Genomic DNA, 14,897 nt, shown 5'->3' on the forward strand with positions numbered 1-14,897 from the left:
TTTCTTGAGATTGAGAACACAGAAATTGAATTTCCAATATTTATGATTTCTTTTTTATATATATAAAATATCGTCCGCGATATCGGCCTTCATAGGCTGATATCGATAATCGGGAAAGTTCCAAATATAGGCAAGTTCGATAATCGGTTGAAGTCTAGTTATAATCCGGTTAGACATCTCGGCAAGATCGGAAATGTAGCCTAAGTGCAATCATTGAACAGTTACTTTGGAGGCTCAATGAGACAGTCTGACCACCCTGGGCTCCTATCAACGAAATGAATCTTCACATCGTAATGCAGCAAAAGATCTACTTACTCGTCCATAATTTTGTTTCTATAGATATAATATTCTATCGTTATTAGGGATTCGCGACCAGCAGTGATGAAGGATAAGCAGTTTGCGAATATTTTGATATATTTGGTTGGCTTTGTAATTGGATTTTATGTCTTACTTGTCGGATGGAAAAGTGGACTAAATCTGATCACAAGTAATTTTACATGGTCAGTGCATATTCACGAAACGGTTGGTAACAGGTTGAAGAATATCACTGCAGGTATGTATTAAATTGCAGCATTCATAGTCAAACCATATCATACTTGATATTAAGTATTCTTGCCGATCTCCTAATAATGTTCGAAACTTTTATGCGAGTCGTCACGTCCAGAATGCTACTTATGTATACAGCAGAAATGAGTAAATTTCAAAATTTCACACCCAAGTCCTGTGTTATAAATATAGCTACATTGATCGAACGCCAATAGATAGGCTGCGATACCATATTGGCAGTTAGCGTCCCGTTAGCACAGTGCGTTCCAAATTATGTTGAAACTTGTAGCGCGCGTATTAGATGTTATGGAGTACGTATATCTCTGCTGTACATCTACCTACAACTATATATTACCGTATTCATGGTGGAGAGCTACATTGATCGAACGCCAATAGATAGGCTGCGATACCATATTGGCAGTTAGCGTCCCGTTAGCACAGTCTCGTTAGAAGATGACGCGATCATTCTAAAGTTATATCTCTATAAGCTATCCCTAGGTCACGCCATAGTACAAGGCATAGTCTATACTTAGTAAGTATTAAGTATTACTTACAGATACTCAAATACTGCAATATGTGGTTGGTTCTTGTATGTACGGAGTTTGAACATATTTACGACTGATGATTGAGTTCAGTGCAATTTATGAATTGTCAGGTTACTTCGTGTATCGATATTTCATTTTCAGAGAGTGACGTTTGAATATTAGCTGAGTGACATATATATTTCATTTTAATAGACTGTATTATCATCTATCTACATTATAAAATGACACGATATTGCTGTGTACCTGGTTGCACGAGTCGGATTGGTGGTTATTTGATTCCTACGTCACCAGGGAAGCTGATGAAATGGAGAGAAGCAATTAATAGATCAAACTCCAAAATGAAACAGCTTTGGACAGAGACATTGGGCAGAGGGCAGAGACATTGCTTGCTATGGTCATTTTCTTCCAAGTGATTATATGAGTCGAACATGAAACTTGAAAGACAGGAGGCAGTCCCATCAGTCTTTCAGCATGATAAAAGAACGCCACTAAAAACTGTCAGGAAGACAAACAATTCGAACCCATTTACACCAGAACCTACTGAAATAATTCATTCCGGAACACATAGTGACCAGAAATTTCAAACAGACTCGGAAAATATGGGCATTCAGTGCCAACGACGGGAAGAACGTTATAAAACCTATTTAGTTTATGTTCAGGCTACATGTTATATTTTCGCGATATATTATGAATGTTTTATAGCAGTGTTTCTTAACCTGGTCGCCAGCGCACCCAAGGGGCAATTTGGGGTCGGAAACGCTTAGGGGCCGATATGGTTGCGCTGGGCTCAGGGGGCGGTATGGGGGGCGCTGAAGAAAAATGGCGTTGCAGTAGAGCAGTGGTTCGCAACCTTTTTGTCTTCGCGGACCTCTTTTGAACCGTGACGGACCCCCGCGGAACCCCACAAGTTTTATTACGAATTTAGTTCAATTATCGTGCAACCGTCATCTGTCTTTTGCAAATATAAACTCAAGGCTAGTGACAAACAGCAACGAAATGACCGTTCTTGAAAATAATATCATACTATATGTAAAAATATGGGTAGATTTTTATTATTTCGAAGGGACTTCTGCAGATGAATTTCTTATTTCTTGAACTATGAGGTCCTGTCTTGAAAATTCAGGCGTTCGATTTGGTATGAACGAGTGCCGAAAATCTACTTCCACAAAGGTAGGTGACGGCGAATGTAATATTAACGGCTGACGCTTCTGACGACACCTTTTTCATTGAAGTTACCTCGTCCAAACTAGTCGTTTTTATACACGGACCCCCTGAAAATGCTTCGCGGACCCACGATTGAGAACCACTGCAGTAGCGGGTGCAGTAGGCACATATGATTATATAGTAGTAGAACAACGGTTTTATATATCCCTGAGTTCTCATTCCAAATTAACATTCGAAAAATCTTTCAAATTACGAGATTTTTCGTCGCGCTTCACACCAACTATATTCCCCCAATGTTTGCAACATGTTTTCACGCATACAGCGCGGTTTATTATATTCCATGTGAAATTAATTGCGCGTACCTTTAGATCACCAATTCCCCGTTTTATACTTCCATCACGCTAGCTTGGGTTATTTTCCGCCAAATGTTTCGAACTAGGTATTTTATACGGCAATGTACAAAGTGTCGAAGTCGAAGAAGGGGCACTGTATCACTTTTGAGAGTGAGAGCCCTTTGTACAATATGCTTTGAAGCTTTTTGGTCAATATGAATAACTAAATATATTTGTATTTTTTTAGAGCTACAAAATAGAATCTTCAGAATTTGTCTTTATCGTGTCATAGTGGATGATACATAGGCCTATTGTGTAGTGTTGTGACCCTCAACCTCACATTAACGTGGTATAATACGGCTTGCTTTGTTTGGAATACATTCATGTCAAAGTTATTAGGTGGGTGCAGCACTAAACTCAATGTGAGCAAACATCTCTAGCACCACCTTAGTTGATATACTAGTCACAGAAAGCAATGAAACAAAACTCAATAACATCAACGTCCTCGTATTGCCAGTCGCAGAGGTGAATTCGGGATATGTACAACGGGCTTGAACCAAATGGTGTAAGCAGGTACCAGATGGTTGTTATAACAATCTTGAATCTATCCCGGATATAGTACATACCATTATTTTAGCGTTAATTAGTCGCGTGCTCCTCGGACGTGATTCAAACTATTTGCAATAGTTAAGTCCCAATCCGAGAAGACCGACAGGACTTCGAATTCTTACCCCTTGTTTTTATACTACCTTCCTTAAAATATGGGGGTAGGGGGCGCTAGACCTAGGCAATTTTCGAAAAGGGGTGCTGTAGGAAAAAAGGTTATAGTAACCACTGTTTTATAGTGTCAACTTGTCCTTATCCGCGGCGCAAAAAAGCCTTCAGTTGTAAATAGCGCTACTCATTCCCGTTTTTATTTTACGAATAATACCCCGACGCCATGCCATATGTTTCTGCCGCCAGGCTGGTGAAGCTACAATCTATATTTTACATATGGCGGCTGCATGTTATGCCCAGTTTACTACGCGATTGCTTTAGATTTAAGCTTTTACCAGTGTCCAACAGCCTGTGTCTACACTCAGTAATTCCGTGCAGGTTGCGATCTTGTCCAAGACAAATCGTGTTACCGGTTTCAACTGACATCCAGTTATATCAATTTCCCATTCGCTTCATTACTTTGTGAAGGTTACGACTCAACGTCGGCAACAATCGATAATGTGGAGCTATATGACGCAATTGTGGACACAGTCAGGCGTAAAATGCAGGAAACTTGGCATGCGATTTCTATTTGGGTCAACGTTACTGAAGCGGTAGGTAGCTAAGATAATGCACACATACCTGTGTTGTCCACATCCGTGTTTTGATGGTAGAAAATGCGTTTTTGATTTATGTGAGAATGTTTTATGATTTTTCACTTGCTTGAGTGCTTTTCAAACCTTTCATTATCTACTTCTACTTGATTTAGACGTCCCAACATGGTAGTAGGAAGTCTGTAGACTATACCATCTGCAACCGTGACACTGGGAATATTGATCTATTTCTGATAGCCTAGGAGCTGCCTTTCCAGTTTATTTCCTGTCTAAGTATGCCAATGGTAAAGCTATTCAAATATACGCACTGAAGTTTTGTAAATGCGCCTGCTAGATCAGTGGTTCCCAACCTTTTTCGACTTATCGCCCCCTTATCAAGCTCGTCACAAATTTTCGCACCCCACTTCCCCCCAAGATTTACAGATTCGAAAAAATAGAACATAATTTATGGGAAATTTATTCAATTAACTCTGATCGCTGGTAAATTGACTAAAAAAAGGTCATTTATCCGAGTAGGTGCTCAAAAAACCGGTTTCCACGTTTACTTTACGTTTAGTTTCCCTTATTTAGTCAACTTTCACCTGAATTTTTTGACCGTGGTAATTATATAGGAGGAGATGTGGTACAGATGAGACACTGGGACCGAAAATATTTGAAAATGCTCTATGACAATCCTATGATCACACTCCGTGAATTTGTATACAATTGCAAGCTGGCAGAATCCTTCCTCGCATGCAAAAAATTGCGACATGAATGAGTCATGGGGTCTCTGACAGATGTTTTCTGTTTCGGGAAGTGCAAAATAAATTTCAATCCACGAACTCATTTTTCTTTGTAACATTCAAAGTTGGTCAAAGTAGTCACCGTCGCTACTGAAGTAGAAGTAGAAGTATTGCCGGAATTTCTACTCAAGTAGAAGTAAGAGTGGTGGTTCACAAGTAAGTAAGTAAGTAGGTATTCTACGCTTATTTTTGCCTACAAAACTGAAAACTGTCAAGTAGAAGTAGAAGTAGTCTAAAATCATAACTACTTAAAAAGTAGTGTGAGTACGCAAAATCTACTTCAAGTACTTCAAAAAGTAGAAGTACTTCGTTACTGACCACCTCTGCATTCAACACGAACAAACCTGCAATAATTTTTAATGTGAAGTGTTGGGCTTGTACCAGACTATATAACGGCACACATTTATTATTCAATACCATCCTCAGGTGAACTTTTTTTAAATTCAAATACATAATTTATACAGTTGAAGCTAATGATACCATAGTGAAATCGAGCAAAATAGTTGGACTAACTAGTCATGCAACAACAGAAACATGCCTATACACATAGTCTGTATGCTGTACGATGGGACTGAACTAAACATGGGTCCAATTTCGTCTCTTGGGGTACAACGAAGATGGTGAGAGTATCCATATCAATATAAATCATCCATATGGATATCAAATAACTGTTATAGCTGACGAAAATGATACTATTTCTTGGCGCCTTGTCCTCGTGATGGAAGTGATGATTTGGTTTGACGCAATGATTATATCCTTATCACCAACTGCAAAGCTTCTATCAACATAGTTTCCGCTATTTAGAGGCCAAAACTACAGCAGATTGGACTTGATTCAACACAATCCCTTCCTAGATATAGTAGCCAACGACATATAGGGCAAATAGCTGTGTATGGTAGAAAATCTTCATGTCATTTCAGCACCTTCTTATCCTTTGATCTCATCACTATCTGTTGGTGCATTTAATTGGTAAAATAATGTTGCAGTAACCTTATTGAATAAAACGAAATGGTTATAAACTGAGCTCGTAGTAACATACCGTAGCCTACACATCTGCAGGGATATGTAAAAACTCAAGATATCTAGAAATTCGAGATATCCCTGCATATCTGGTAGACACTTCCTGCCACCACATCTGAAATATAGAAGATTTAGTTGATTATTGCGGTGATGTCTTGGCATGGATGTTTTTAGGACAATCTACTTTCCACAGATGATTTATTTTGGCTATTTATTTGCAAAGCGTATACATAAAGCAGAGGTTGCCGAATATTTTTTGCCCGACCACTAAATAAATTGTATGGATTATAAAAACTAAGCAACGTATTATGTATGCTCATTATTACTCAGTTATATAATGCTAAACTTGAAGGAATATCAACCCGCCATTTGGGAAACCCAAGTATGGGAATGCCCTAAGACACAGAGCAAAATACATGCAACTCTAGGGACGCCAAACACCAGAATGATCCACCAACTTCAAGCCAATAAAACATAAAATTTATGAACAAATATAAAGCTAGGGTTGAAACCTAATTGCTACAAATACCACCACCCTATCCAAGCATATTTAATGAGAATGCTAATGTTGGAATTGCAGATTTCAAAACACAAAAACGAGAGTGTGAGCATTAGTCGTTCGTATTTGAAAATGATCATCATCATCATTGGTTTATTAGCAATTTTATCAGTTCAATACACCACAAAAAATGCGATACAATGAAAAGATAGGAAGATGTCGAAGCGACTAGGAGTTGTCTATGGAATCGGACACCCACCTTGGCCTAGGCGATGTAAAGATGAGGCATGCACACTGAATGACAGTAAAGAAGATATAGTATAGAATAAAGAAGCGACAAGAAATAGGGCGGCATGTCATGGGAAAGTCTTAGCACAGTCCGTTGCGCTACCAACATAATATGTATCATGTCGAGAGTCCAGGTAGCGAGCAACCGACAACAGTCCATACTCCATACTGTGTTACAATTTTTTAATGATCAAAATCTTGCACTTGGTTTCTGCATGGGAATTTCTTCTACATCTGGGATATAGCTGAAGCATACGGTTTGTTGAAGTTATATATGATCGTTTGATTCACTGTCTTACAAGTAAGGATAATTTCCAAGTCTTTCAGTTGAAAGTACAAAAAGCACGCCATGCTTTCAATATCCGGCAGTATTCATGGATGTCATAATATAGATAGCTAACGTATGGAGGTTAGTTATCTATACTCATAACATGAAAGCAATAGAGATCTCATAAGCCAGACCGGAAACAGTGGTTGTTTTCGCCAATACGTTGCCTGTGACTGAACGGTTGCATGCATGGAATGACTATGTACTTAAATGAAGTTGTGTGTGAAGTTGCCACCAATTCCACTCTGGCGAATAATCATCCCTGAAAATCACTCGGAAAAGGTGACCAGTGAACTCGGCCTTTGGTGAGCTCGGCCCATAGAAAATTTGTTGATAAAATTATTACAAACGTCGTGAATTGTATACTGGAGAGAATGGGGATTTGGTGGTGGAGGTCATGTCGTATGAATGTTATTCCCTCTGAGGGACGGTATTGTATGTCGTAAGAATGTTATAGCATAGTGTCCTGTATGGTGTGGAGTGTGGACGCAAGGAAATCCCACGGTTTAGTGAAATTGGTCTACGTCACACGTTCCATTTGGCTAAAGGCAATTTGACAGTAATTTTTTACAGGCTTGCCGAGCGCAAAATGTGATAAAACGGGTATCAATCGAAAGCTACCGCGGTACTGATTCCGAGAATATTAATTTTATTCTGCTTGTGGTCCTGAACCCCCCTAAAATAACACGCCACGCTCGAATGTTGCATTGCAGCGGAGTTTGGTATTGTGACCAGGGCCGTAACAGCACTTCGTCAGCCCCCTAAAAAAACGTTGGCCTTGGGCCCCCCATAGTGTTCGCTTTTGCCACGAAATTAGCTGTACTGTTTAGTGAGCCATCACGAAGCGCGAAAATTTTCGATATTTCATGATACAATCGGTCAATAAGATCGGGAATTGCATATATATTGCTATCAATTTTGATCCTCTCTCTGTTCACGTAATCAGATTTACCGGTAGAGCTGAGCGAGGTGTGTTTGAAAACGTAGGACCGCCCAATAATCTTCGGGCGTATACCCGTTGGCAGGAACGAAACAGCACTTCGTCAACCCCCCCCCCCACAAAAATTTGGGTTTTGGGTTCTCATAGGGTGAGAAACCAGCCCCTCATCGCAGTGTTCGCTTTTGCCACGAAATTAGCTGTACTGTTTAGTGAGCCAGCACGAAGCGCGAAAATTTTCGATATTTCATGATACAATCGGTCAATAAGATCGGGAATTGCATATATATTGCTATCAATTTCTTGTCCTCTCTGCTCACGTTATCAGATTTACCGGAAACTGTAGGGCCCGTAAATAATAATTAAACATCTTCGGGTGGGCGGACCCGTTGGTATGACTTCGTTACATGATTTTATTTCGTGACCTCCTGTCTGCCATATCAAAAATATAGAATCGCTCAAACGTACTAAACCAGTGGTTCTTAACCTTTTTTCCTCCAGCGCCCCCTTTTAAAAATTATCGTGCTCCAGCGCCCCCCAACCGCATATTGTAAGGAATGTAATAAAGACAATGAGTAAGAGGGAGGGCCGTAACAGCATTTCGTAATCCCCCCTAAAAATGATTGACTTGCGCACCCATAGCGTGATAAACCAAACTTCCGAGGGCTTCGCCCCCAAGAACCCCGTAGCGTGATTTTGATGGTCAGCAAAGTTTGTGTGGCATGGTCGCCCTAGGTAATAAAATTTTCTATATTGCATGAATGAATAGGTGGTAATTACATATATAAGTCGCTATAAACTTTTTATCCTCTCAGCCCACGTAATCAGATTTACCAGTAACGCTGATTGAGCTGTTGTATGGGAAGATGGACGGCACGTAATTAATAAATAAACATATTCGGGCATGCCCGTAGGTACAATTAATTCGTTACCAGGGCCGTAACAGCACTTCGTCAGCCCCCCCCCCCAAAAAAAACGTTGGTCTTAGCCCCCCCCCCCTCCATCGGGTGATAAACCAAACTTCCGGGGGGCTTCGCCCCCAGACCCCCTTTCGGCTATCTACTATTTGCTGATACTAGTCATCTACATTGGGTGTCCATTTACTGAGCCAGGTATTCCCATCTAGACGCGCGAAGCGCGAAAAAAATTCAATAATTAATGATTGAATGGGTAAATATGATCGGGAATTGCATGTATATTGATATCAAATTTTATCCTCTCTTTGCTCACGTAAACAAATTTACCGGTAGAGCTGAGTGATGTGTGATTGAAAAGGTAGGACCCCTCAATAATAATTATACATCTTCGGGCGTATACTCGTTGGCAGGAACGAAACGGCACTTCGTCAGGCCCCCCGAAAAAACTTGGGTCTTGGGCTCCCATAGGGTGATAAACCGACCGCCCCCATCACGTTGTTCGTTTTGCCACGAAATCAGCTGTGCTGTTTAGCGAGCCAGTGCAAAGTGCGAAAACTTTCGATAATTCATGATAAAATCGGTCAGTAAGATCGGGAATTGCATATATATTGCTATTAATTTCTTGTCCTCTCTGCTCATGTTACCAGATTTACCGGTAGAGCTGAGTGAGGTGCAATGTTCCGTCTAAGCTGCTCACGTGCGCAGTGCTGACATGGTATCTGTGCACAGAAAATCTACGTTGCGCACAACTAATCCGAAGTTTTGACCCTTTTTTAGTCGTTACGCACTGTTGTCCAAGGGTCTGCGCAGTGAGATTATTGAGTGTGCGCAGACTCATCAAAACGTGGAGCGAACAATGTGAGGTGTCTTAGAAACTGTAGGGCCCGTAACTAATAATTAAACATATTCGGGCGGGCGAACCCGTTGGTATGACTTCGTTGCATGATGTTATTTCGTGACCTCCTGTCTGCTATATCAAAAATATAGAATCGCCCAACAGGGATATCGCCCTACAAGAATATCTAGTTTTAGATATCCCTGTCGCCCAATCGTACTAAACTAAAAGACGAACACGATTTCAAATTGGTATTTCTTCACTGGCATATAATTTTTCCCTGCCGGATGGAATTCGTTTTCTGGGGTTCAGATTGCCAACACAGGAATATTCGGTGCCAGTCATTTAGGCGCCCATGGACAATTAAACCTATATGTCGTTTGTAGGCTATATATAACGAAGTTTTCGGTGTTCATTTTCTCTGAATGCTTATTAAGGATATGTCCTACCATCACATCATCTACTGCGAAGCCATTTTTCTCCAGCGCCCCCCATACCGCCCCCCTGAGCCCAGCGCCCCCCATATCGCCCCCTGAGCATTTTCGCCCCCTTTCAAAATCGCCAGCACCCCCTGGGGGGCGCTGGAGGCAAGGTTAAGAACCACTGTACTAAACTAAAAGACGCACATGATTTCAAATTGGTATTTCTTCACTGGCATATATTTATTTCCTGCGGGATGGTCTTTGTCTTCTGAGGTTCAGATTGCCACGACAGGAACATATGGCGCCTGTCACTTAGGCACCTATGGACAATTAAACCTATTATTTTGTATATATAACGAGGTTGTCGGTTGCCACTTGACTCTAAATTTAACTCGACTTGACTTGACTCGGGTCAAAATGTGCAATGTCCCGAGATGACTTGTGACTCGAAGGTAGTGACTGGTTACTAGGTCTGGGCACAATGATTCGAGTACTCGAATCTGAATCGAGTAATAATTTTAATCACTCGAGTTGAGTAGCCTACTGAAATGATACGCTCCTCGCCCCTGAAAGTTAATTTATCAACGAGAATTAGTTTCGATACCAATTTTCACTGTTGAAGCCTTTAAACCTTGATTGGCGGTATCGTAGCATACGACGAAACATATAGTACAGGGGCTCTGAACCTTTTTGTCTTCGCGAACCCCTTTTGAACCGTCACGGACCCCCGCGGACCCTAAGTTTTAGAGCAAATCGAGCTCAATCCTCGTGCAACCGTCTTATGTCTTGTGAAAATATTAATTGTAGGCCAGTGATAAACAGCAGCAAAATGCCTTTTCTTAAAAATTTCATCATACTATTTATGTAGAAATTATGTAGACTTAAATTTGAAAGCGATTTCTGAAGCACTGTAGCTGCATTTATTGAAATACGTCTTGTGTCTCGAAAATCTGCGTCTTCTATTTGATATGAACGATTGCCGAAAATCCATTTACGCCAATATATATGATAGCGAATATAATAATAACGCGTAATGCTTACGACGAGACATTTGGGTATGGTCGCAATATATATGGTACCGAAATTGACAACATATATTTTAATGAACATACAACGTCCATCCTAGTCATTTCTGTCAAGCAGCTCATCTTTATAAATTATTCCGGAATATTGGTTTTGTATGTCACAGGAGAAAATGGGTCTTGCAAACATTTCGAAGTCACCCTGATTGATCTGCACGACTGCGACTTTTATATTTTACCACAAACCCAACAAAATATCCATTCTGTTGATGTAAGTCCTGAAGTTTTAGCAGCGATGAAGTGAACCTGCCTTAGGATTTCCCTAATTTAAAGAAATACAAATTAGGTTATTAACCATTTCGCAAATATGGAGGCTTCGCGGATCCCCGTTTGAGAACCGCTGATTAGTACAAAGCAACAAAGGTTAGTGGACGTAGCACAATTCCGGAGTCATGATTATCCAACAACATTGTCACAGGCGCAATGAAATCGGTATGGTCAAAAAATGCCAAAGTATCATTAACGTGATGAATAGCAGAAAATATATTCTTTGTGGTGGCATAGAAGAAACATACTGAAACTTTGACATATTACATTCTGTTATGACGTCATAATGAGTGATACTCGATTACTCAACTCGAAGCATAATACCATTAATACGTGATTCAGAATCGAATCACTCAGGCACTCGATATTGCTCAGCCCTACTTGTTACGAACTGTGATAGTAATACATAGTAGCACTCAGGAATCTAGCAACTGCGAATAAATCACATGATTTTTTTTTATATCACCAGAAAGTGGGGAATACTGAACATATTGTTGCAAGAGTTGCCGAATTTCTCTTGATTCACTAATTGCAATATGTGAAATGTTCATTCCCCATTGATGTGACAGGAGAATCTCATGATTTCCAAATAACCTTGTCAATGTTGTCCAGAAACCGCAATATTCGCTTGAATAAAAGCCGATGCCCCGGAAGCGACATCGAAATATATCCTGTAACATATGTTACATGACAAGCAGCCATTTCACAGACTTTACGTAGAACATATAACACAGAAGTATCGCTGGATAAGGGAAGCAAGGGAATCGAACAGTGGAGTGGAGTGAAGGCAGTCATATTCTGCATTCCGCAACGGTGAGAAATACTCCTTGATCCACCTTCAGCAGCCGTAATGATAAAGAATTCTGCACAGAAGTTTCCTATTATGGAAGTAGATTCAAGTGAATACTACTGTCAGGGGTATCGATGTATCGTTGACTACTGTAAGTAGAATTGTATATATGAGGGTTTGACAAGTGCCCACAAGTAGGATTTTATTAGGTCGCAGTCCCGAGGCAACTTGCAAAAAGACGAAATGCAAGTCTGTAACAAACTCAAAATGGTTATTACTTACATATATGGTGTTGTAAGGAAATGCAATTCCGGTTACTTTGTTGTTGTTTCTTGTGCATGACGTTGTGATTTCAGTGGTCATTTCAAACCAGGTCTTTATTCACTATTATATCTCCTTAAATGCCGACTTATATCTCAGCCCACTTTAGTTCTATAGTGTACCGTATAGGCTTTTGTAAGGTTACGTGGATAATGGTGGCCAGGGGAAGCCTATCGATAGATGTCAAACCCTCTGGTAGGAATTCTGTACTCGTAGTTGAACTCGCAAATCATTGTTTTTCACAGTGTGGAAATCATCTGGTATACGCTATCTCGACCGCATTGTGAAGGTACGCTATCCCCGCATGGACGCATTAATTATTGTCACTGATAGCCAATCCTATACGAATCGGCATTACCGTAACAGCACTTTGGCAGCCCCACCAAATGTTGTTCTTGCGACCCCATAGGGTGATAATCCCAACTTCTGGGGGGGGGGGCTGCGCGTCAGGTTTTACTTTTGTGACGCTACTTATCAGCAGTGTTGGGATGACTCGAGTCAGACTCGAGTCAACTTTTTCGAATGACTTGACTTGACTCGAGTCACTTTGCAAAAGTGACTTGACTTGACTTGACTCGGCGCTTCGAAAATGTGGATTGACTCGTGACTCGGAGCAAAATTTACGAGTCAATTTCAAGTCATCAAGTAAACGTTGACGACTAAATCATTGTGCATGTTCGGATTATTCATGATACGCCGTAGTAACTTGTGAGAGCAACCAGTCATTCACTGATTGTACGTTTCACTGATCCTACATTATTACATCACAAATACACTGACCGCATACGAAATGATCACAGCTTGCGTTGTCGTAGTAGCAGATTAATTTATTAGCAACGGCTCTGTCCTTACATTGCACGGCGCTCACCTTTACCAACCCTCTTGTATGATTTAAATCTAACAAATGTATTTTATGCATTTATATCCTCACGGATGTGTATAGATGACTAGTGTATTGTACGATATCAATATCTTTCATCTTCTCGAGGCTTCGTAGTCGATCCTCTATTTTGGCTGGTAATAAGAGAATGTATAGCATGTAACTCAGAGCTGTCAAACTCAACTGACGTCGCGGATCGAATTCATATATACAGATCACTTGCGGGCCGCACCAGTCAAATGATTCCAAAATATTACTAACTTTTAACAGACTTAACTCAATATGTGCACTTTTTCTCATTCTCGGAAATGGGTGTTAATGTCAGCGATTTTCTCCTGACGATAACTACAATCACAACTCCGCTGTCGGGTTGTTAAAATGTGGCCTATGAACATACTCTAAATTTGCTATCTTGAAGGATTATTTATTAGTAGTATTTCTTACTACAAATTCGAGAAATGTGTTGGATAAAATCACGCAATTTCCAACATATACTCAGAATTTCTTCGCGGGCCGAATGAAATCATTTCGCGAGTCGTATGTTTGACACCCCTGATGTAGCTATACAGTTACTTACGTGTTTTATTAGCAGTTCTACGTGTGTGTGAGCGATACAACGCATTTTTGCATGTATCTTTAACTTCGTTAATTCGTTATTTGATTCAGGATGAATGACCAATTGATCTCTTTATTACAGCTAGTGAAATATAATGAATTTAAATGATCACTCATACTTCGAAAATTCAATTTGACTTGAATTGTGACGTGACTCGTGACTTGACTTGACTTGACTTGACTTGACTCGAGTCACCTCCAAAAAACTAGTGACTTGACTTGACTCGAGTCACCTCCAAAAAACTAGTGACTTGACTTGATTCGAGTCACCTTTGAAAATCGATTGACTTGACTTGACTCGAGTCAAAATGTGCAATGACTCGAGATGACTCGTGACTCGAAGGTAGTGACTTGATCCCAACACTGCTTATCAGTGAGATCTTCTGTTGTACTGTTTAGTGAGCCAGCTGGTCTTATAATTGATTCGGTCAATATGATCGGGAATTGCATATATATCTTCTCTCTGCTAATGTAATCAGATTTACCGGCAGAGCTGAGTGAGGTGTCTTGGAAAATTCAGGTGCCGTAAATAATAATTAAACAGCTTCGGGCGGACCTGTTGGTATAACCTCGATCGTTAGATGATGTTTTTTCGTGACCTCCTATCTGCTATGTCAAAAGATATTGAAATCGCCGAAACGTACCAAAATAAAAGACGCAGACGATTTCACATTGGTATTTCTTCACTGGCAAGTAATTTTCCCTGTGGGATGGCATTAGTCTTGTGGGGTTCAGCTTGCTAGGACAGGAACATTCGGTGCCAGCCATTTAGCGCCTATGGACAATTGAACATTTAGCTACAGATATCGAAGTTTTCGGTCAGTTTAAGGGCATTCCTTTTGGGTCAAGGTCTTCTCGCTGCTGATAATTCTGGCATACTTCTCGGAGTCGCATGTTACATGGCCTAAAACTGCGTATGTCTTAGTGCATCGTGTCGTGGTAATATCGACTCCGAAAGGCCCATTTCTATAAATCATCTGTATTTTTTCTTTGGAAGGGTACTCAATAATCAAGATA

At 40.4% G+C, this 14,897-nt stretch overlaps 1 protein-coding gene across 1 annotated transcript in view; it reads left to right on the plus strand.

The window, feature by feature from the left end:
• Window positions 1–312: 312 nt before the first annotated feature.
• Window positions 313–14,897, plus strand: part of LOC145438093 (uncharacterized) — a 42,030-nt gene continuing 27,445 nt past the window's right edge. The window contains exon 1 of the mRNA XM_080315492.1: window positions 313–553. Within this exon, the coding sequence (XP_080171618.1) occupies window positions 382–553 (172 nt within the window). The 5' untranslated portion in view covers window positions 313–381. The remainder of the gene's footprint in view (window positions 554–14,897) is intronic.

The sequence above is a fragment of the Botryllus schlosseri genome, chromosome 4 (assembly GCF_051294905.1).
Source record: "Botryllus schlosseri isolate E-star chromosome 4, Bs_hap1, whole genome shotgun sequence".
Classification (NCBI taxonomy): Eukaryota; Metazoa; Chordata; class Ascidiacea; order Stolidobranchia; family Styelidae; genus Botryllus; species Botryllus schlosseri.